The 24274-nt window shown below is 47.1% G+C and overlaps 1 protein-coding gene across 12 annotated transcripts in view; it reads right to left on the bottom strand.

Annotated features, from left to right (window-relative positions):
• KCNQ2 (potassium voltage-gated channel subfamily Q member 2) overlaps positions 1-24274 on the bottom strand; it is a 77856-nt gene that overhangs the window by 17786 nt on the left and 35796 nt on the right. For 2 of the 12 annotated variants that reach the window (XM_069803173.1, XM_069803213.1), the window contains exons 9-15: positions 23812-23841; positions 19286-19354; positions 17285-17314; positions 11552-11605; positions 4076-4299; positions 3526-3634; positions 2862-2993 (exon numbers count right to left, since the gene is read on the bottom strand). In XM_069803173.1, the coding sequence (XP_069659274.1) occupies positions 2862-2993; positions 3526-3634; positions 4076-4299; positions 11552-11605; positions 17285-17314; positions 19286-19354; positions 23812-23841 (648 nt within the window). Of the gene's footprint in view, positions 1-2861; positions 2994-3525; positions 3635-4075; positions 4300-11551; positions 11606-17284; positions 17315-19284; positions 19355-23811; positions 23842-24274 lie in introns of those variants that run through there. The other 10 variants (XM_069803208.1, XM_069803255.1, XM_069803190.1 and 7 more) reach the window with 7 other exon arrangements.

Raw genomic sequence — 24274 nt, 5'->3', positions numbered from 1 at the left:
GCATAATGAAGCAACACGTAGAGAAAAGTTGGTCAGAAAAGTTGCAGAAAGAAACAACTGAAATACAGAACGACAGAGAGAGAAAGAGAGAGAATTTGAAAATATATTCCGCTGGAAACAGAAGGCTCCCTCCTACTACCTGGTTGTCGGTGAAAGCCAGAGTCTCACCCACCCCGGGGTAAGATTTGGAGATTTAGGCACCACTGAAACATTGTTAGGAGATCCCCCCGCCCCAGATATAATAGGCAACATGCTTTACCCTCTGGAATATATTTGCATATGTGTAGCAATATCCCATTGAGGCGGTTGGATATGAAACAACATATATTCATTCTCCTTTCAGTTCCAGTGCTAGATAACACATCCTCAGCTAGTTCAGAAAAGCATGAGCTGTTGGGAGTCAGCGAGATACGCTGCGGGATTGTATAACTCAATGAATGGGAGACATCCATGGTTGGCAAGGTGTCAGGATGAGACACGAGACAGTGTGAACACAACAGTGAAAAGAGCACATTACAGACACAGTGACAGAGGCATTAATGATTAAAGAGGAAAGTGCATGTAGACACCCCAGAAATTTCCTCGAATGCAGCTTTAATCCACCAAAGCTCTGGCTACAGGAGGTCACAGCCAACCCTGCTGAGCTGAGCTGGCAGGGAGAACAAAGTGCTTTGATTGCTGAAGGAAAGGGAAATAAAAATATCTGTTCTCCAAGGTGCCCCGTGACAACCTCCCTGGGCTCCACCATACGGGTGCACCATACTTCTAGCACCAGTTGGTCATGCCCCAACGTCGGCCACGGCCACCCCAGGCCCACACCTCGTCTACAGCTGGTGCCCCTTCCAGTTGTACTGGGCAGGTGACCAGCCATGGGACCTCTTGGCGCCCATCTAGCTATGATGATGAGTGCTTTGAAGGATGACCCCAAGGGGGTCTGCGCCCATCACCATCACTGGTCTCCTGCTCAGTGGGGATAGTTGAAAGCAGTGAAGCTGCCTGGTAGCCCTGGATCCCAAATCCAGGTACTTCACGCTTTTGAAGTGGCTCCTGGTCTTCCTGACTTCCCTGCAATGGGGTGGATGGCAGCCCTAGCCTAGTCCAGCCTCAGCAACCTCAGCCTCGCAGTCCCATAGGAACAGCTAAGAGGAGAATTCAGTTTGGTCTTTGAAAGCTGCAACTCCTTACCCCAACTACCCCAAAAAACCCCAGCTAACCAAACTACTTTGTCTTTGCAGCACATCACCTTGAAGGATTGGCAATGGGAGACCTGGGTGGACGGTGAGGCAATCTGCCACACCAGCTCGGGGTGTTGAAAACTCAGGTGTCCCATCTGGAGCCAGTGGAGATGACAACCCCAATGGCTCATGACCCACTGCAGAGGCAGCCCGGAGGCCTCTCGTTTCAGGTTCTTAAAGTTAGGAAATATCAATCCCCTCCTCCTTCTCTTCCCTCTCCAGATTCAGCTACACGTCTTGGATCTATACTCATTGAATTCATACTGAACAGGGGTGAGAGGCTCAAAGAGAGGAAGTTCTCCAGGATATTTTAGTCTCCATCGCAAGGGAGAATTTACCTTCTGGCTGCATATCTGGAAAAGCACAGTGTGCAGCAACGCTGAGAAAGTTACCACTGCTGCTTGAACATCAAAAATAGCAGAGTTGAAATGGTCTCTGAGAGATTAATGGCAGAAGAGAGATTCCTCTTTTTCCTAGGACAGTTTTCCTATTCCATTCCTGGGGTTCATATTAGCTGTTTGCATATGCAAACACATTTTTTTTTGCACATTTGCTGACTCTACCAGGGACCTAGATGGGTTTGAAATGAAAGGAAAAATTCCCCAATGGCTTCCAGAGGAAGCTGGGCTGCCACAGCCATCAAGAGAAATACTTTCATTCTCCAAGTGTAAACGTAAATGGTATATTATTTTGACTGGAAATAGCCTATGGCCAATCCCTGCCTCTGTTCTGGGTGTCCTTCGAGCTCAGCAGAACTGGGGCTACTTCTGCTGAGCCGACACAGCCGGGGGGTGTTGGGGGTTTGGGGTCTCATTTTCAACGTGGGACATCAGGGCTCAGGGAGGAATGGTCAGACAAAAAGGTTTAGCTGAGATCCTCTGTTCAGGGGACCAAATTCATCTGGGTTTTTTTTCCGGAGAAAATTAAATTTTAAATGCCCTTCTCAGTTCCATTTGTCCCTTTTTCACATTTCTTCCCCTATTAAAAATAACTCCTCTCCTCCTAAAATTTGAGCACAGAAGCTGAAACGCAGCTTAGCTAAACCACACCTGTGGCGGTGGGCTTGGATTAGAAATCCCCATCTGCACGTATTTTCAGCAGATTGTGCCATCCGAGGAGGGATTCCTCCTAAAACAGCTTAGCATCCTAACTGCTTCCCTGCTACCCCCTCTGCCCATAGCAGCAGGGTCACAACCAGCACACCAGATTTGATTTCGTATCACTCCCAGAAAGGTACCAAATTAGCCACTTTAGCCTTAAGACTGGGGCACCAAACCTTTGCGATCCTGCCAGGAGGAGCAGAGATACACACCTGCCTTACCTATGGGATATACTATAATGACAGAAACTCCCAAAGCAAAGGAGGAGGATGAGCCGTGATTTTTGTGTGTATGTCCTGGGGTGGGCGCTAAGGCAGTTTTAGTGGCACACCACCACCGTTTGCAGTCCCTGTCCTGCTCATCCCTGTGGGTTCCAGCCACAAGCATTGATGTTTTCCTTGAGGCTTTCTGTTAGGAAGAAAAAGAATAAGCTGTAGCTGCAAAGGAAAGTGTCTCTCTCCTGGCAATACCTCCGCAATGAAGAAAAAACAGTGAAAAAAATAAAGCAAAGAGAGGGGTCTCTTGCCTGGCCTGAAGGTTTTTAATCCGGGAGAGCATATCCAGGTGACCGGCTGAATACTGCTCGATGACATCCATCACGTCGTAAGGTCGAAGACTCTCCTTAAACTTGCGCTTGGAGACGAGAAATCTCATAATGCTGCAGGAGATGGAGAGGAAAGGCAAAATATAGTTCCTAGGCTGCAGCCTGACCTGCTTAGTGGCAGATAAAAAACACCGCAGGGAGCTGCTTTGGAAGGAAAATGGAATAAATCCCAAGCCTGTGGGTTTGGGAGAGGATGCGGCAATAGGAGAGGGGAAGGAGATTGGGGGGGCTCGTGGCTGAAGCTCTGCCTGTGACGGGGTCCCCGATGCCCCTTGGACTATCAACTGCGCGAGTGTCCTCTCTCCACCGCTTTTATAACTGTCAGCATTAAATCTCAAAGCTGGTGAAAATAATCATTTGGATGCATCCCTGCAGGGGATTTTCCTGTTTCTCTGTTTATTCCTTCCCTCAGCAAAAACTGCACTTTCTGGCAGCATTTTCTGTAAAGGAGGGCAGGCCACCCAGGGGAAAAACAGTCTGCAGCACAGACATTTCAGCATTTGCCACCTCTGCTTAGACTTTAAATTTCTTTTCTTTCCCCTATTACTTATTTTTCCGAAACGCTTCCCCCTTCTCCCTCTCTTACCACACTGCCCTGATGCTGACTTTCAGTCCTGGCGTCAAATCTTCGGTCACAAACTCGCAGTTGCAGCTTTTGTTCTCATCGGGAATGTCTTCTCCGGGGAGGCTTGCTTCTGGGTTTGGGAGAGGGAGGGATAAAGACAACGTGTTACTATTTCCCATGCTGGTGCTGCACAAGGAAAGACGAGTCGGATTGCAAACAGCAACCCCGGGGGAAGCACCGGAGATAGTTTTGCTGAGTATCCAAATGAGAACATTTCCCAAGACGCGTTAAGGTGACATCCAGCAATGACAACTGCCGCTGTCATCCCTCTCTAGAGGCCTGACTCTCCCTCCTTTCCCCGTCCCTATATACATAAATATAGACGTTATCGTGGGTGTCAGCAGGGGTTTTCTTATCTCTTATTATACCCCAAGCTAAAGGACTGGCAGGGGAAGGAGACCTACGTAAGCACCCTGGCTGGCAGCTCTGCCCTTCTTAGGTGGGGAGGGAGAGGACGTCGGGGCCAGCTGGGGATTTGGGGTCCGGCACGGAGCCCCCAAGCCCCCCTCACCTTCTGAGTTTTGCCGCGAGGCTGCTCCCTTGATGCGGAAAGCTTGCCGGGCTCGGCTGCGGTCTCCGAAGCTCCAGCTCTTGGGCACTTTGCTCGGGCTGTCCTCGATGCTCTGGTCAGCGCTGGGGGACCTCCTGATGCCCTGAGCCTGTGGAGAGCCTTTCCCTTTGGTGCCAGCACCGCGGGGACTGGAGAAGACACGATCTTTCAAACTGACCTTCTGACTGTTCAGAGAAACACGTTGAAACAAAGACAAAAAGGAGACAGCAGGAGGAGTCATTCTGGAAACCACGCAGTCCTTCCCCACCAGCCATTAGAAACCAAGAGCACTTCCAAGCAGCAGTGAGATGTAGTTTTGCTGTTGGGTTGTTTTGGTTTTTTTAAATATATGTATTTATTTTCTTTTTTTTTTTTTTTTTTTTGGTTAAAGAAAGCATTGTAGAAATGTTTCCGCCATAATGAGTGAAATGGGAATGATTATTAAGAGAGAGAAAGTAATGAGGACTTAAACAGAAGCCCCTCGTGGGATGCCAGGGCTGGCGGGACAGAATGACGTTAAACAATGAGGTTATGATTCCTTAAATCACTGATCAGCTCCAATCACGAGCGAGGAAGCTTTTCTTTCACAACTGCCTTCCAAAACCCTACACCTAATTAAAAAAAATACCAATAAAAAAGCACCTTTATCTTAAACTTTTAACTTGCTTGGAAACACTTCATTTCTGGTGTTCAGACCTGTCCTTTCCCTTTCTTCAGCTCCTGTATTCCTCCCTCTTAAAACATGATCTGCCCCTTTTATATATTCCAAAGAGTTCCTCTTTTTCCAGTCTTATATTTAAAGACTTAAATATGAACACTTAAATGTGCAATTCCTTTGTATCCTATAAAGATTCAATCTAAAAACTAGCTAACATCTATCTGCAGGTCTGCTACAGGTCTCATAAACATGCAAAGCAAAATTTTACAACTTTAGGATATGGCATTTTATTGCTGTTTTCCTATTAGAATCCCATTGCTTTAAAACCTTGTAATTATGGTTTGAAAAGAAGATCTCTCCAGACACAGAGATGATCTCACTGAGAAATAGTCTGCTGACCACCCAGCTCTAACTATTTTCCAAAATCTGAAATTTGTAAATGAAAACTTTCACCCAAATGAAGATGATGAATTCCCACATGAAAATTGCAAAATAAAAAGATTTTGTGAAACTTTATGAAAGAGCAAACTTTATAGAGACAGCACTGGGGAAACCAAACTGCAAATAGTTTTGGATAATTTTCTGAACAGCAATTGATTATTAAAATAGACTAATAGAAGTAAGACAACCAGTGCAAGGCACTTGCACGTACAGCCAATATTTGATATATAAGTAAATCAAAACTCAGTAAAAATGCAGATTTAAATCCCAATACTCTGTACCATTGCAGTAGCCATTTATCTTTTTGCTGCAAATGCTCTGACTCAATTTGCAGGAGGAACATTGCAGGAATTTTGATATCCACATCAGATTTCCAGGTCACCAACCAAAGACCTGTTTTTTTCTGTCTCTCAGCAACACCACCTTAAAACTCAGAGCCAAACAGTCCTCCTTTGCCTTCAAAACTGGCACGGGGTTTCTTCAATCAGAACTTAACTGCTGCTATTTGAAGCAAAGCAAAATGCAGCTCCCTTTTCCCCAGCCGTATCAGCTGTACCGTGCTGACGGGAACAGACATTCGTTTTTGTCAGTAAAGGAAGAAGACGTGACTCGAAGACACACAGGGCGCAGATTTGTTGAGTAAGAAGGTGCTATTTTTAAGAAGTCACTTTACATTGCGAGACATTGAACATTTACAGGGAAAGAAAGGTGCTTAGGCAGCATTTTCCAGAGTTGCACAGCGTGATCCCGGGGAGGCACTGCTGCCCTGCTGCAGCATCTCCTGGGCTGCAGGGCAGGGTTATCTGCGGCCATTGGAAGATACATTTGAAAGAAAATAAAATTTGTTCACGCCTAAGTTAGAAAAGGCAGAATTATTCCAATTAATGATGCGGTTTTAATTCAGATAAGTACTGGAGATCTCATTTCCAGTGTGCTGCCCACCTGCAGGGCCTGTCTGAAAGCCGTGGGACCAACAGATGTTCAGCGTAGCTGAAAATCAGACCAGAGGTACAAATCCACACAGGAATCTAGGAACAAGCATGTGCCTAAATACCTTTCTGGATGTAAGCCTTAGTCACTAATGCTACCAAAATCATCGTACATAATGAGCCAAAGGTTTAAAAGCAATTCTCATTCTGTGTTTCTTGGATTAGAAACCAGATTGAAATTTTATTTGTCATTTGATCCTCAATAGGCCAATTGGATTTTTTTTTTTCTTTATTTTAGTTGATTTTACAGAATAATATTCCTGGAATCTACTGCATTTCAGTAGTACTAATACTTTGAACTACCTGGTCTTTTTTAAAAATAAGTTTTATAAAAATGAATCAGCAACACACCAATATTCAGAATTCAAAGCCATGTCTTTGTGCCTCATCCTCTGCTGAGTTGCTCCCATCTCTGATCTCAGCATAAAAGCAGTTGCCTATCACTGAGTAGGCAGGGCCTCTTCTTTGGGGCCCCTTTTCCATTCCCACAATAAATGTGCTGCAAATGTTTGCAAGAATCACAAAAGGCAAAAAACAAAGCGTTGAACTCAGTAAGGAATGTGAGCGAGGAGTTTCAAGCCTGATAGCATGAGGTGCAACGCTTTTACACGTTAAAAAATCTCATAGAAATCTGATGAACAATTAAGATCGGGGTGGGTTTTGTTCCCGAGTAGTCACTGCTCAGAAAAAAACCCAACACCTGATGTAATTTCTTTGTTTTAACATAGACGACATGAGACAACATGAACAATTAATTGAATTTGTCCCTCTGCCATGCAATTCTCTCATTGGAAATGACACCTGGAATCACACGCAAGTACAATCCCTGCAGAGGAGAATGCTGTTGGGGTCTGCAGGAGCTGGTAGGAAAGAGTCCAAAAGAAATATAGACATATAGAGACATATATGTTGTCAGCTAATCCAAGATCATGTTCTCATTCAACCAGAAAGTCATGCAGAGTGATGCAGAGTGTCTCGGAGAAATGGTATTTAGATGTCGCTCAAGTAGATGGTAAATGAGCCTCAGTTCAGCGGAAGGTGTCTGTGTCAGTGACGTGAAAATGAGGAAAGCAGTAATCCAGCCACACACGACAACATGAACCGAAGCTTGCAATCGTGAGAGCTAAGAGCGGTGTGAGCACGGGGCAGGCGTCCTGCTCGTGCCAGGGGAAGGGAAGGGAAAGAAAACTGTGGCTTTGCAACTGGAGACATAGATTATGGGAAGCCGTAACAGCGTAATAGGGCATGCATTAGTTCCTAGGTCTTCATAGCCACTTTCAGTTGGCATCTATTAAAGACATATTCGATAACTAAACCATTATGTTTCCAGGCTGACTTTGGGGAAGCTTTACAAAACTTTCAGCTTTTTACTTGGATTTAACAAAGGATAGAACCCGAGTTGATTTTTCTCTGCTGCCAGTCAAAAAATGAGAGCCCATGCTGGAAGAACACATAAGGACCAGTGCACGGTCCCACAGCTGACAGAAAGATGCTCACTGCTTTAGTGGGCTTTGTATTTAGATTCATTTAGGTTGAACAGCCCAGCGCTCAGCAGCAAAATGCACGAGAACTAGCCTTCAAATGAGCTGCCATCAGCCTCCTTAGGATGCTGGGGGTCTGAGCTCTTGTTTGAAATCCTCTTGTCTGGGGTTCATTCCACAGTCCTCTATAGTATTAAACCAGTACTTTTTAAAAATGAGGACTCATTACGTTAGCAGTGATTTTGGATCAATAAAAAGTACCACTCGTAACGTTTTGTCATTGATTTTAAACCACGCTCGAGCAGTTGTTTCATTTTCTCCTTTCATTTTGTAGGCAGCAAATGTTAGCCACACTGAGCTGGACTAGGATGGACTCAGATCCATCTCTGCATATGAACTCAACCAGTAACAGCATTCATTCTTCCGAGAAGCTATGGCCAGGAGAATGAGGTTATCTCCTGTTGGGAAATGAGGCTGTTGCCTAATCCAGAGTTTGTGCTGAGCTCATGGCATATGAGAACAGCTTGTTAAAACCAAGCAGGAGTGCCAGGAGTGAATGACAGCCTTTGTGGCTATCACTGGGCTCCAGTCTGGTCGCAGGTGTGACTAAGAGGCAGAAACCAATTACTGGACACATGAAGGAAAGGAAAATACATCTGTGTGTGCAAAACTTGCCATAACTAGAGCAGAAATCAAGAGAGGACCAGGCTCGAGCCTGGTTTGCCTCCAGTGATTTCAGAAAAGCCATTGAAAAGGTGAATTCAGCCCAGAGAATGGAGTTTCTAGAAGCAGAGCAACCCCTGGCCATAAGAAAAACAAAAGGTCAGCCAATGATCAATGTCATGGCGAGTAATCCCTCTTCTCTTCCCCATCCACAACCACGGTGTTAGACTGGGGTTGAAGGGAGTCAACTGAACTCATAATGGGGAAGACCAGAGTTGCACCATCCCCTCAGCCACCACGTAAGCCTGGCTGAGCACAGGGCCTCGGGTGAGAGAAGGGACACTGGAACCAGACCCGTGTCTTTAACCTTGGCCTTTGGTATTTTGCAGCATTGCTGTTACAATCGCCCCCCTCCTCCTAGCCCACAGCCTTTTTTTCCCCAAACTGATGCTGAGCACTGTCAAACACCACATCAGACATATCCTGCACCTTCTCGCAACCTTTTGCTACCTGCCAGCTCAGCTCTTTTGCATTTCAGGAGCAAAGCAAAACAGCTAGATCGCATCTTTGGAGCTGGCTGATTATTCCTAAACAAGACTTTAAGAAACATGCTACACCCAGACCCACAGGCCAGTCAAGGGCTCTGCAAACACCTTTCCTTCACTGGTCTGTGTGCCATTTCTTCAGGTCTCTGTGGTGCCTTCCCTCTCTCTGAGTAGATGCCAAGAAGTCTTTTACAAAGCAGAATATGATAGACCTGATAATCTGGCTTGGTATAGTTACATTACTGTCTAAAAACGCATGCATTATTGCATTTATTGACTAGAGATCTTTGTTTAATACATTAAGAAACCACGGCTTCTAAGGAGTTTTCTATTAATTTACCTACATTGAGTTTCCCGTGATTGCCTCATCGTTTACTGTTACTTTGTTATATGCTCAGCCTTAGATGCATCAAAGTGCTGGCATCTGCCCCTAAGAGCTTGTGCAGTGGGGGATTGCAGGCAGGTAGCCCAAGGGTCCAGGAAAACAAGACATTGGACTTATTTTTATGTCCCTTCACGGTTAACCTATAGTTTTATTAAAGCACAGCGTAAACCACTACATACAGGATGGATGCAGGTAACACAGCTCTTGTAGCTACTCCAAAGTTCAAGACTCCTTTTTGACTGGAAGAACCACAGTCTGTAATCCTCCTTCTCAGGGTTTCCAATGGATTAAGAAGATCTTGAGACAATAATTTGTTTCATCCTCCCTTTCCCTTGCAGAACTCAAGATGGGGGAGATGAAATGAGGACCACAGCAGGAAGGAGTTCAGTAGAAAATAGAAAACATTATACTGGCTTTACCAATTAAAAATTCATGCCTAGGAAGACATGCAAGGAAGACGTTAAGATCAGAGTGGCTGATTTTCCAGAAAACAGAACTGGACATGGACAGGTGAGAGGACAGCACTACGAATATCACTGCTTGTTCTAATCTCTGCCCAAACCAACCTCAACATTAAGCAATTGAAAGGAGCTTTTCTCTGGGGAGAAGTCCCTGCTTGCACTACGCCTCTGCCTCCACGGATAAAACCACCTCACCTGGAAAATGGAAACACTACAGAAGTCATGACAACTTTCTTCAGCTAGGCTATCGACCAAATCTTTGCCATTTGGAAATGTGTTGAAATGCTACCTGCGCAACTGATGATCACCCAATAGTTAAAGCAGTCCTTTCGAGGATAATCTTCAAGGAAGGCCACAGTACCGTCAAAACACATAGCAGGAGGCTAACTCAAAGATTCAGGCTATTTCTCCAGGTACAAGGGATTTCCCACCATGGAGAACTGCTTATTATGAAACCTAGATCATGCCCCCTTCCTCTTTGGTACCCATTCAGAGATGGGATTTACCACGCTACTGCTGCGCTTCTGGTACACGCAAGTCTCAGGCATGAGTCCTAGCCTCTAGACTGACAGATAATAAAAATAGCCAGCAGGGAAAAAAAATAGCAAGAAAAGAAAAGATACAAGTTGGAACAATTAATGGAGAAAATCAGAGATACATATACTTTTATACTTTTAAAACTGTAGTTTGTTGGCTTTCTGAGGGAGACAGCGACTGGTGATTTTGAGAATTAAAACGGACTCCAAAAAAGAGCATGCAAAAATCCAATTTCACAAACATGCGGCATCACTCAGTGCCCTGCCACTCCTGGGCTTTCCACCTGCCTGGCTGCGGGGGGAAGAGCTGATGGGGTTCACCTGCCAGCATTCACAGCATGCAAACTCTGGGCATTGGTAATTCAAGAAGGTGCACGTTTGCTGCTGAGAAGCAGTGTCTGGGGCGGGGGAAGAGACTCTTCCAGTGCAGGCATGGGAGCAGACATATTTATGCAGAAGTAAAATAAGATATATGTATCTGTGTACCCTTATGGCCATCAGATGGGCGCGCTAAGGGATGCTCACTGGGAATTCTCTGAAGCCGCCTAACAATTGTCAGCTTGATGAAAAAGATGAAAACACTGCTCGTACGAATCCCTCTGCTCTAGCTATCTGTTCCCCACGGGATCTAGAAACAGAACCATTCACAATGCCAATGTCAACGCTACGGGGAACCCGTATCCCCTACGTCTGGTGGGACAGGCTGAGATTAGTCCTTCTCTAGCTGCGTAGTAGAGGTGCTAGATAGGCAAGCCGTGGCTTCCAAAGGCCACCAGACTAGGAAAGGTCAATTTGTAGTGTTGAGAGAGCCAAAGAAACGGTGATTGAGCAGAGGTAGGAGGCTGGTATTTCTCGTGCTACTAACTCGATATCGCTGTACAGTGCAATTCAATTTGCAAGTGTTCCCTGGACCTTGAGGAGGGATGGAGCAATAGGGAGGAAGGGGTCGTTTTTTAAAAAAAATTTGGTGGTTTTTTTAAATTTTCCATCATTTGTTAAACTTCAGTTCCTGGCCTCCTTCATTGCTGAGCAGACACTGGCTTGCTAGCCCAGGCCAAATTCCCCATCCTTGTCTCCTTGATTCACGTGTTCCGCACCATTAGCAGACAAGGAAACCTCTAATTTCTGAGCGGGCAATGGGGAGGCTCTTTCACCTTCTTTTACTCATCTAGTACCTCTATTAAGCAGAGAAGTGATCAGAACGGGTGGTAGCAGGGTAGAGGGAGAATGAGCCGTGCAGCTTTTGATTAGTTTCGTGCGACGCATTTCCCGTGGTACCTAGAGTTTCCTGAGCAGCATCCGCATAGTGACTCTCTGCACGGTTTGCTTTTACTGGAAATGAGGGGAGAGTAAAAATTAGACCTGGAAGCAAATGCCAGACAGGAAACTTTTGATTACTGACTCTAGGTTTAAAAGACAGGTGTTTTGAGGGCCGGGTTCATGACAGGATTTTTCTGTTTGAGTGTTAAGTGAAAAAAAAATTAAAAATCAAGAGGGTTTCTGAAATTTGTCTCACTGTGGTCAATAAATGTCATTATTAGACATATTAATAATGTCATTATTAGACATTATAATGACAAATTCTGCATTGAATTGGTGGCGTCAGTTCATCTACGATTGACTGAGTCCTGCAGGAAGACTTTTTTCATCTGCATTGGAAACACAAAGTACCCTCTTCTTCCTCCAAACAGACAAAAAAGATTATTTTTTTAATTCTCTAAGCCATGGAGAGCCAAAACTTTAACTTGTTTTGTCCAACAACATCCAAAAGGTTCAAATTTCTCCTTTTTCTTTCCAAAAAAAAAAAACCCTCACAAAGAGAGCTAGTTGATCTGTGAATTATTTGCACTTGTCGTACAGGAAAGAGCATTATATTAAGCCTGGCATTTAAAAAAATACAAATAGATAAAAACAGGGTGTGGTGCACTCCGTTATGGGAAGGGATTTGAACATCTGTGTTCACGCATCTGTTTTTCATAACGCTTTTTAGACGGGCCCTACCACTTCTGGGAAGTTACTAGCTTTGCTGAGGCACCACCACAGCTCCCGGGAGCCCATCCCAAATCACTGCTCAGGCATTGCCCTGCCAGGAGATCGCCACCACGACCAGGGTTCTCCACGCCATGGAGCAGCCCTCTACCTGCGGAAGGGTAATGACGTGGTCCCCATCACCCCACCTGGTCACCAAGCGGGCATCACTTGCTGAGTTCACGGACAGACTGAAAAGGCCCGAAGGGCATAAACCCCCAATCTCGTTTTACGCTTGAACTCAGCAATCGGAGGAGCTCACAGGCACACACAGAAGGAATTTGCAGGAATTCATTCTGCTTCGTGGCATCCCGTGCAAGCTCAGCCCACACCACTCTCTGCGTCCTGGGGACTCCTTAGGTACCCGCAATGGGACCCCGCACCCCAGGGAGCCCCGGGGACCGGTGGTGCTACCGGTGGGGCTGTTCTGGAGCTGGGGTCTGAGCATCGCGGCATGGGAGTGGGATATTCAGCATGCAGAGCCTCAGGGAGACACGTGGGTTACTCTCCTCTTAGTCTCCTCCGCAGTCCCTATGGAAAGATGCAGTCCCTTCCGTGCAAATAATCCGCTCCCCTAAAGGCAACTGATTATTTCCAGATTACTATCAGTCCCAGCATGAGTCTCTGACACCAGTTTAATCGGTTAGAAGGTCAAACGCCAACCAAGGCTAACGTGGCCCATGGGGCTCCTGTGATTGACACCAGTTCCCATGGGCAGTAGCGGTTAGTGACACCTCAGACACCCTAGGCTGGATGAGCAGGGGCCCACTGAGTCAACCAAAGGCATCCTCCAGTGCGTACAACAGCCTTAATCACACCCCTGAACAGAGATATTAACGTTGTGTGTATCTCAGACAGACATATACATACATGGATATATAGAAAGATACACGCACAGATATACATACACATTACAAGGCGGCCCAGTCCAGCATTCACTCAATATAATGGCCAAGGTCTTGCTGAGTTCATTAGGGTCAAGAACAAATCACAGCTGAGGACAACCTTCCAAAGGGGTTCCTCTCATCACCTACAGGACTGAACTCATGCTGGACAAAGTAATCTGAGTTTTAGTTTCCCAGTTCCCTGGAATCCTTCTGTTTCTTTTTTCTCTGATATTAATGTATCATTATGATCATTTGGTTCATTAATTTTTAGCTTTTCACCCAATCGTATTTTGAAAAATACAAGAGGAAGAAATGTGGTCACGGATGCCTTCAGATGTTTATCAAACCATCTGTTAAAGAGCATCTGAAGCACACATTTCATATCGGAGCCTCGTAGTCCTGGCTAACCATATGTTTGTCTTTTTGACATTACAATCAGAAGACAAAATAAACAGAGACGAGATGCCACAGTGAATTTCCAGCTTGATTAACATGGGAGTAATCAAACCCCGTTACCGCTCTGATTTGCTGGCTTTCTGCAGCGGGAGGGGTGAGAAAAGCCCCACCACAGAGCAGCCCTCCTTCCCTGGGGTTATGAGGCAGAGAGGACTCATATTTGGACCCTGCACGAAAACTGCGCGGTTTTGGAGACGTGATGGGCACTAACGGCTCCTGCAGCAGCAGCCAGCCCGGGGAAGGGCAAGGGAACACTTCTCCCGGCCGAGGCAGATGGGAAGGGTGGGCACAGAACCCAAAGCGACGGGCGACAGAGGAGGCTCAGTAAGCGGTTTTTTTAAAAAGGGAGGAAAATAAAAAAGGGGGAAGAAGCAGCATGTAGAAAAAGGCCAGCATCTTTTCTGCTCATCACAGCCTGGGCTCCACGTCACCGGGGAGGGGCGAGCTCCTGTCACCCCGAGCAGGTCAGCACAGAGCTCTCCCGGCACTCGGTCATAGGCAGAAGCAGACAAGCTCGCGGTGGAAAACAAAACGGAAACAATAGAGAAAGGACGTTCACCTGTCTCTCAGATCGGCCGTCCCGTTTTACGCCAAGACCAAATCTAAAGCCACCCGAATAAGTCCAGGTGACCCCGAGCCTCCGCCACGCTAACCCCATCGCCTCCCCACATCCCCCCCACCCCGGGCAGCAGCTCTCCGAGAGCTGTCTGGGCAGAAATCGGGACGGTTACAGCAGCACCGGAGTCAGAGGGCAGCATCGCTGCCCGTGCATGGTGCAAAGACCCCGAGAGCTGCCCCGAGCACTGGCGGGGCGTTTGGGATGCTCCCCGACTTTGCGAGGCAATGCTTGCCTTGCATGGCACGGTCCCACGAGCCGTGCCAGCGTCCCTTCTCTAACTTAAAATATATGAAGATGCAAAATAGCGAAAAAGCTGTCTCTGTTCTGTTCGCTGTAAGGACTTTGTGGTGTATCAGTTATGGAAAGAGGGATATAGGAAATCAGCCACTCCCTACGCATAACTACAGACATACGGGAGGAAGATCCAGCTATCTCCGGATGAGAGGCTGTATGTTTCCTTACATCGATGGAAATGGAAAGTGGCAAATCCTTTACCAGCTGAAGCAAAAAAAGTGTGGTGCTGGGGTCTGCTATGAGAGAAGATTCATCCCGAGGAGTTTCCTAAGTGAAACAGTCACCAGCGACAGACCACGGCTGGATGATTAACTGTTGGGTGGGCTGAGAAACAGGATGAGTTTTCTTTTCTAAGGGCAGGATGACACACTGAGCATCACTGAGAGGTTGTTGGAAATTAAAGTGGGTGGAAGATTTGGGATGTGAATGTAAAAGATCCAGAAACTTTTATTTGGAAAAACAGGTGATGTGGGGCCCCCTAAATACAGGGACCACTGTGTGAAATTCCTTCCTGAGGTCTGAGACATTATCAGACCGAAAAGGGCAGAGGGAGCAGGTAGAATTGATATTGCCCTAACAAAACACAGAAGGAAAGAGCTTTGGTTCTGCTGTGGCAGCTGAACTGAACAACATGGCAAGTACTCTAATGCCATGTACACGGCAGCTGCAGACCCTCAGCTTAAGCACTCCTGGGTTCAGGTTTGGCATCTCACAACAGAAGGCAACAAAACCCACCAGTGTCACAAGAGACAGTTACACTGCAGGAGCAGGAAAGCAGAATTTGGAAATTACCCTGATGAAGAAGCTATATATAGTAAAAAATACTCTGAAAAATACTTCTTTCTGTGACATAAGATTAAGAAAGCGATGTAGAAAATGAACAGGGAAAAACCTGCAACCTCTACGAAGAAATACATCCAACCTAGTGTTTTAACTGGCGAAAATGAACCCTGCAGGACAGGACTGAGATTCAGAAATAAGAAATAAGACTAGTGCCTGCAATTGCAGGGATGCTGGCTGGTGTGACCCTACAAGGGACTGTCGGTCCTCAGATTTCCTCAGCTATGGAGCTGATCGGGTTGAAAAAAGATTTCGTCTCATTGCACAGTCATATGCCTGTGAGAAATATGGATTTACCCTTTGACGCAGCCAAAGTACGTCGCTGGCTGAGACAGGGCAGCGGAGCAGTCAGACCCCTGGAATGAAATCCTGACCCTCCTGATGCCACGGGCGAGTGGCCAAATCTCAGCTTTGGTCTGCTCCCAGAGAGCACCTCCCACGTAATGCTCCCTGCTTTCGGAGAGCTGGATGGAAGCTGCCTTTGCTCTAGCTACACAGGCTGAGACCCCACGTAGGGGAAAAAAAAAAAATAATCTGGATAGTTGAAACATGATCTTGGTGATTTGGATTATTTGGCAGAAGTGGATGGAGTGCTATGGAGGTTCTGCTTGCAAAGAAAAGCTCAAATGAAAGAAAAAGGGAGGGGGGGGAGGAAAGGAAGGAAGGATGAAATTTTCCTCCATCTAGTCAGCACCATATCTACCCAGATATCTTTGGTTGGATTTTATGCCAGGGAAAAATTAGTTTCTGGCCTCTTATAAGATAAAAGGCACAGCAGAAAGTTACATCTGCAAAATGCCAGGCTCTAGTTATACTTCTGAAAAGCATTTTCAGTGTTTACGATATTTAGGCTGTAAGCTATGTTCTGAGATATGAGACGGAAGATCTGAAAGCCAAGCAGATGATCTCCACAGATCATCGGTTCTGTCTCTTGCCTCCCAAGAAAAGAAAAAAAAAACTAAAAAAAAAAAAAAAAAAAAAAAAAGAGAGAGATTCAGTCCCAGAATTACTTCTTTAAAGAACTGGGAAAATATAGGACAAAACATCCCAGAACTAAATACTTCTAAGGGGATGAAAAGTATCCCAAATACCAGCCCTGTTGCTTTCCCTGGGACACGTGAATAGAGAAAAGCTCTCCCGTAGGTGAGATTTAGAGCTGGCCTTGGAAGGTGCTCGCCACGTCTCAGAGGGCGCCCAGCTGAGCACGCTCTGCACGGTGGACTCGAGGCATGGAGGGAAGACGGAGCAGGGACTCGCTTCATCCAGAGGTTGTGAGGCCAAAGGGAACGGGGTGGAGAAAGGGTGTCTCTGCCATGCAACGTCGTGCCGTGTCAGAGAGCCCTCCTGCGTCCCGCGGAGCAGCAGGTCCACGCAGCCCCGTGCAGTGCCCTGCAGCGAGAGGAGCTCAGGAGAAGTTGCTAATTCGGTGACACGCTGATGGCTTCATGTTCCCAAGTCTCCTCTGCCTGGCAAGGCGTTGGGTGATGGAGACATAGGCAAAGCATCACCCACCCATCAGCACTCACTGAGCCTGCGTTATACCGTTTCAGCTACGACTCCGGCAACAAAAGGAAAAAAAAGCATAAATCAAAGCCCTGCCATCACCCCAGATAAGTGTCTGCCAGCTCTGCCCATGCTGCCCACCACTCTCTCTAGCCCCCACAGCCTCGCTATCCTCGCAGCTACAGCCCGAGGCAGACTGGAAGGAAGATATGATTTAAGGTCCAGCATACACGTAGATACATTGGACTGCCACAGCACAGAAAAAGCACGTTAATACCTAGAATGCTTCCCTCGATGGCGCCACGACATGGTACACACACGCACACACGTACATAGAAATCTACAGGTAATGCATGGGAATGGCGTGTTGGCAGTGATACAGACCTTGGCGATGGTTCGGGCTGCTGCTCTTTCCTTTAAACAGAAGCAATAGTACATTAGCATGGTGTCAGGTGGCAAAAGATGTTGCTGCTTCACTGTTAAAACATAACAAAAGGACAATACCAAACAATACAACTAAGTGGAAGTTGTGGACAGAAGAGAGGGAAAGGAGCACTTAATTCCTGGAGCTTCTGGCCCGGACAGAAGATCACTGGAGACTCACACAACCTCAGAGAAGACACATACAACGCACAGGGTTGAAGAGTTTATCCCAACCCATCCTTGTGCCTACGCATGACTGAGACACCTGACGGTTGTGTGATTTGTGTGAGCACAGGAGGACTTCTGTGGGCTCAGAGAGCGGCCCCCTTCGTTTGGAAATGCACCGCCCTGCGCTGTTTCTGCACGTAGGGAAGGATTTGCACGGCTCCCGTGACCCTGGTGCATTTGCTTTTCCTTCCCGGCCATCGGGACAGAGCTAATGCCAGATCTCTTGAGGGATGGCTTCACGCCGCAGTGCTAACGGGTGGTGTTGGGAGGGGGACATTGGTGGGAAGGAGCACGGACCCCTGCCCTGGCTTCCCGACACCCCAGTTGGGGTTTCTGCCTTCAAAGCCTACGGCAGCTACTTTGCCAAAGTAGCTGGCAAAGGTGGCTACGTGGAGGGAGTGGGACGCCACAGTTTTTGTATGCGGCTGCCTACTCGGATCCCAAAGCACTCGATTGCCCTGAAAAATCATTGACCTTGAGGACAAAGCGAGCTGAACACCTGCAGAAGTGTAGGCATAACACTGCAAGCCAAGCTAAGGCCACACTGAAAAAAAAAAATCTCACCTTCACTGACCAGGCATCTTGGTGGCATTTCCCTCCAGCAATGAGGAAAACCTGCTCTGCCTTCAACTGCTCTGATTCACAGCTTCTTCACGCTGGGAAATCACATTTAATGTGGGGTCCTGAAGCAGCCTTACCCCTGTGGCCCCACAAGAGAGGGAGCAGACTGTGTTTCTCAGCAGCTAAGGGTCTGCTTTCCCTAACACCAGGCAGCCTAAGGGACAAACCAGACTGCAAGAAGACCTGGGCAGGAGGAGCTGGATTCCCTCTGAGCATGATGCTGTACCAGCCCTGGCCCTGCCTCTGCCCCAGTGACCACTGAGATCTGCACAGACCCCGACCCTTCTCCCTTAGGCTGAAGGCAGCAGCCTGGAGAGGCTAAAAAAAAATATCCCTCCACTCTCTGCTCCTTGCTCAGACAAGCTTGGAAGCCCAGCCTCAGTCACTAGCTCAAATACTCACATTTTAAAGTTTGCAGTCCAACCCATGGGTCTACAGATCTCTAGTCTCTGCAGAGACACCCAGCCCAGGGCAGGTCCATTCCCACACCTCCCCGGCTGGCCCCGATGCCCACCGGCACGGCCAGCACCTCTCCATCCCTCCTGGGCTCTGCACATTCCCCATTCACCAAACAGGGTGAAAAAAACCAGGAATTACACATCCTGAGGATAGGTTTAAGCTGCAGGACTGCTGGCCTTCCAAGGCAATCACGTATACCTTGCCGCAGCAAATTTTGCAAAAATTTCTCACTGCTACAACCTTGCCTGCTCTCAGGGGAGGTGAAGGAAGGTTGGAGGGAATGGGGAATTAATTAACACATTGTGGGCCTGAGTCTCCTCTGAGGGTGGTGAAGAGCAGAAAGGTCAGAGGAAAACTGGGGACACTACCTTGATCAGACCCTTTGAAAATACGACCTTGTATTTTCAGCCAAGCATTGTAACATTACTCCAGAGCCAAGTTAGGCTGAAGAAATTCACGTACAGCATGGGAGAGGCATAGGGAGGAGGTCACTGAATGACCCACGGGGGACCAGCTGCAAAAACCTTGCACGTCTTCAAGGCTGTCCATATGCAAAAGGCAGGAAGGAAAAAAAGAACAGAAAAAAAAAAAACCAAAGAAAAAAAAAATAAAAAGGTTGCAAATTTTCCAAACTCTCTTAACTCTGCTGCTAACCTGAATGTCAGTCCTGATTTGCTCTTCAGGTTCCTCAGGAGCTCCAGCTGGTTCAGAGGAGGGATGAGTCTAGAGGGAGAAAATAAATACCATTAATATTCAAGCAGAGCTGATTTCAGAGCCTCCCGTCATGGAAACTTCCCCTGCTGCCCCATCCTTTCAACTAGAACCAGCTTTGTGCCACCCACTGCAACTGGGGGACAGCTCGGGAAGGATGGAGAGGGCTTTGGCTGCTGCTTCCAACAGTGTCCTAAGGCAGAGTGATGGGGGAAGAGAGAGCGACAGCAAGAGAGAGAGAGAAACTTGTCTGCACCACCGGATTTTGAACCTCCCCAAAAACCAAGCGGCTGCCAGGGATTCTGAGCAGTACGGCAGTGTTTTGGCAGGCGAGCTGCTTCACCACCTGTAGTCTAGCTGTTGGCATTGCTTTGTTTGGAGATCAGCGCTTCGGCTGTGTATTAAGTGGAGAGAAGCTCCAGTTTCCGAGGCGAATGGGAAAACTCAGCCCTGCTTGCTCTTGGGAATGCGGGGAGGCATGGCAGGGAACAGCTTATAGGGCAGAAAAAACAGGCACCTGAGGTTGGGAGCATCCCAGGAGAAACAGCAGTGGGTGTCAGAGTCAAGTTTAACCAATTCCCTGCTGTCCGTGTCAGGTTTTGCCCCAAAATGAGGCAAACCCATGTATCATTGCCTTCTAGGAACCATGGGTTTTCCTTCCTTTCTCAGGAAAAGAACCTGACAATAGGAATCCTGGCTGATAATTAAAAAACCCCAATGAACAAACACCCTGTTGCCTATCCTGCTTTTGTGCTGCAAGCCATTGAATTAACTCCCACATCCACTTTTGGTTTCTTCCCTCAGACCCTGGGAGACTGGGACTTGCTCCATAAATATTTAACGTTGATATTCACAGTCAGGTTCTCAACCAAGAGAGATGCAAGCTGGAGGTGTCGGGGGGAGGACGGAGAACGCTGCACACAGTTGGGAAGAGCAGCATCTACTTAAGCGGGTACTTGGGGACTCAAGTTCAGGGTCAAGGCCAACAGGGCTCATCACATAGCTGGCTGCAAAATCCTTTCCGAGCCACCAGCATGCCCTTGTCAAACTGTCAAAGTGCCACACGCCATCGCTATGCCCAGAGGTGGCGTTTGCAACAAGCGAGCAGGAGGATGCATCATCGCGGGGATGAAGAGGAGGATGAAGAATGGGCTGCTGGTGGGTTGGGAACCGGCTGCCTGCAGCTGCCTGCATCACTGCAGTTGGGGACACAGCCCAGCCACATCCCCAAGAGAACATATACTTATAGCTTTGCTGGAAAGTGAGCCACGTAGGTTTCAGAGAAAGCAAGAAGGACCTACTCAAACTGTCCCAAAACTGCAAGGACTAGAAGAAAAGGGGTGCAAGTGCTTGCACTCCCCTAACAGACTGATCTCGGCTGAGATGCTGTAAGAAATAGGGCTGTTGCTTACTGTAAAATAAAGGCAGAGATATTTATGCCTGTATTTTTTCAGCTATTATGAGACTAATAGTTTCAGTTTTCCTCTGACCGAAAAAAAACCTAACTGAAAAAGCCTCTCCTCTGCACGCACAAGACTCATCCTCAAAACCACAGTTGTTCAGCAGAGCAGATTTGGTGTTCGCAAGATTGAGGCAATCAGAAAATTTTCCAATCCTAAGTATGGAGAAAAGAATAAAAATAGGCCTGAAAATTTTGGCTCGGCTCCCCAGCCCAGCTCTGTTCGCTTCCATCCAGAGAAGAGCACATCCTGATCTGATGAATTAATGATCCTCTTCACTCGAGACGTCAGGAAGAAGCTGACCTTGGTGCAGCGGAGCAGTGCACGAGTGCTGGGCTATCACCTCCCTTCAAACCCACCGTAGGGTTTGCAGTTTTGTTCCAAGATGGGAAAAGGTGGTGCATAAAATCAAGCACAAAGCCTACTTAGCAGTTAATGCAGGATGCACAACTGTTCTTTGGGGAGTTAGCTTCACAGGGAGGTCCGTACCCAGCAGAACATAAGACAACAGCCTCGTTTTCTCCAGCTGGGATCACAAATCCAGGGCTCCCACCGATGCAAGTCTCGGAGCTGAAGAGCTTATTAGCTCGCTGGATTGAAGGATTCAGGATCCCCAAAGGAGCTCTTTCCTTCGTATTAGCCCATAACACAAGGTTTACACCGTGCTGAAGGTGGCAATCTCTTGGGCCACCACAGATGCTTCCAGGCAAAGGAAAAGCCACACAGGCAAACACCGAAAGGCACCGATTCTGCGGTAGGGTGATGGGCCTGGTACCCGTGTGGTGGAAAAAAGAGATGTTTTACTGAAACGATGATTATAAAAAATGGGTGCAAACTCATCCGTGTACTTTAACCTGAATTAAATGCCCAGCCTAACCTGCCATTACAAGAGCAGCCTGGGGAGCAGCTACTGCATTGCACTGTTTCACCAGAAGCTGAAAGAAAATGCAGGGCTCTGCACAGCGCTTTAACTGAGCGTTCCTATAAAATGCTGGATGGAGGGCACCCTGCGCTGCTGTGCGTGCCCAGGGGACACAGGTGCCACTGTGTCCTCCGGAGACATGGAAAAAGGCCCTCCGGCTGGGGCGTCTCGTGTTTTCTCTCTCTCCTCCTGGTCCGTGTGTCACTTGTTAGCAAGGGAAGCACGTTTTGGTTAAAGGGGAGCTAGGTGAGAAGATCCGCACGCCACGGGAACACACACAGCTCATGCTACCCACCACAGCAACACTTCCGAGCCGCCGGCTGCTGTAGCGGTACCTATAGCTGCTTCCCATCACCCCTCCCAGTACAGCACACAGAAACACCACGCTAACTCCAGGTGCCGGCTCCCCCCATCCAAAGGGAAGGTAAATTTGCTATTCCTGCTAGCACAGATAACATTCAAGCGTCTGGGGACGGTAGGGATATCATGCCTCCAGCCAGGACGTCATCAAAACCCCACAACACGAGGAGGGGAGCAGCACACGACGGCGGGTGGGAGCGTACACAAAACCGCGCGCACACCACGACACGCACACACACAGAGACGGTGATGATTTTTTTTCAAAACAGCCCCAGTATGAACAATTAGGAAGAGGGAGACAAGGAGATGGATGCTGGAATGGGATGGGGACTTAAATGAGTCTCCATGCTGTGCTGGAGTTCCTATGAGGAGCCAATTTTTACCCTAACCGTGACTTTATGTCTCCAGCCTAAGCTATTTTTCATAACTGAGAATATTTATGAAACTTATAAATTATTTTAATATAAGAAATGGAAGTGGCACATTCTTATTTTACTCCCAGCAGTAGAAAAAAGTCTGATTCTCAAAACAGGCTGCTGTTCAGCACAACAGGAAAATGCATTCATAATATTATACTTGCAATTCATTGATGCAATTTGCTGTAAATTAACCACACAAAGTGGTAAGCGTGATTTACTAAGGCTGTAAAACTTGCATCTGTGAAAACTGGAACCAGGTTTGGAAATCAGGCACTAAATCACATCAGCTCTAATGGCATTAATGCATCTAGCGAGGATTGAAACTGCTCTGAGAACAGAGCTTGGCCCACAGTCTTGAAATGCAAGCCATTTATTCCCCATCTTAAAATATTGACTTGACTACACCTTCAGATACCCACCTCATATAAAATATGCCTGTGATTTGAAAATCTACTCTTTTCTGCAGAACCTGAGATAATGTTATTTATCATAAATCTTACACAGCCATATACAGGTCTTTGCATTTGGATTGATGCTGAAAGGTTAAGTCCCAGATTGAATAACTGGGGCTAATAACTGCTTGGCTCTAGGTCAGTCTTGGAAGCAAAAAGTGAAATGGAAAAGTCCTGCTGAGATGGGACATCCCTTTCCCAAAAATCAGGCTGGATTACTAGGAGAAATGAATGATTATTTCAGTTTAGCACCCCAGCTCGATCTCTCCTCCAGATGTTGTCCTCAAAAGCAGACACAGCTGCTACTGTGATTTCATTCTGTGCCACCACACCAGGAAATTCAGCAAACGTAGCATTACCTGGTGGGCACAGCTCCTACAGCATGAAGTGGGATAAATGACACCATGAAGGATGGGAAAAGAGGGCTGGAGAAAGGGGAACACGCAGGAGTGATGGCAGAGGGAAAATGGAAATATGAACGGGGAAGTTTTCTTGTTAAGCTTTGTATGAATTGGAGGAGGTTGGTAAGACCATCAAGAAATCATCCTTAAAAAAGCAAGCTTATCAAGTGCTGTCCCATTCTCCTTCCTTAAATTGTCATTTTGGCAGTTTCCCAACACTTGTGTGTACCAATAGCTAAAATGTACATGGAGGTGCATGGAGTTAGTCTGTAGGCAGCAGGATGGGGAGTCTGGTTTGGGCTTTCACTCATTCCTTTGAAAAAAACTGATCTTCAGAGGTTTCTTTTTTTTTTTTCCTTTTTTTTTTTTTAATTAAAGGCTTTGCATGTTACAGTCCCAAACGAAGAACAAGGAGTGACATGACACACAGTTTCAGAGTCACATGCACTTCATACCTGGAGGCACCGTACGTTTGCGTTTGCGTGCTTTTCAAGTGTTTTCACCAAAGAAAACCAAAGGGATAAGAGAAAGAAAAACAGGGCAGGGGGGAAGGTGGGGTGGAGGAAAGGGGAAAAGAAACAGAATAAAGAAAATTAGCACATGAACGAAGTGTACCCAGTGCACCAGGCTTACAGGTGAGCACGGGAGCATGGGCTGAGCTCGCTCCCGCTGCAGCCGGCTCAGAAACCACCACGCACCCGCGTCACCCTCGGGGACAGGCAGCTGGCACCTTGCTCCGAAAGCAAACGGGCACCAAAGAGCAGGGAAAATATGGGGGCCCTCCGAGATACCTTTCGTGAGACATCCCCAGCCTCCGGTCCCATCAGCCAGGGACTCCTCGGGCTGGGCTGCTGACTTGGGCATGATGTGCTGGTGGGGTTTTTTTAGTGAAGGCCAATACATGAATGTAGTTGAGAT

The sequence above is a fragment of the Haliaeetus albicilla genome, chromosome 2 (genome assembly GCF_947461875.1).
Source record: "Haliaeetus albicilla chromosome 2, bHalAlb1.1, whole genome shotgun sequence".
Classification (NCBI taxonomy): domain Eukaryota; kingdom Metazoa; phylum Chordata; class Aves; order Accipitriformes; family Accipitridae; genus Haliaeetus; species Haliaeetus albicilla.
The sequence above is the reverse complement of the archived record's forward strand: the minus strand, read 5'-3'. Positions and strand labels throughout refer to the sequence as shown.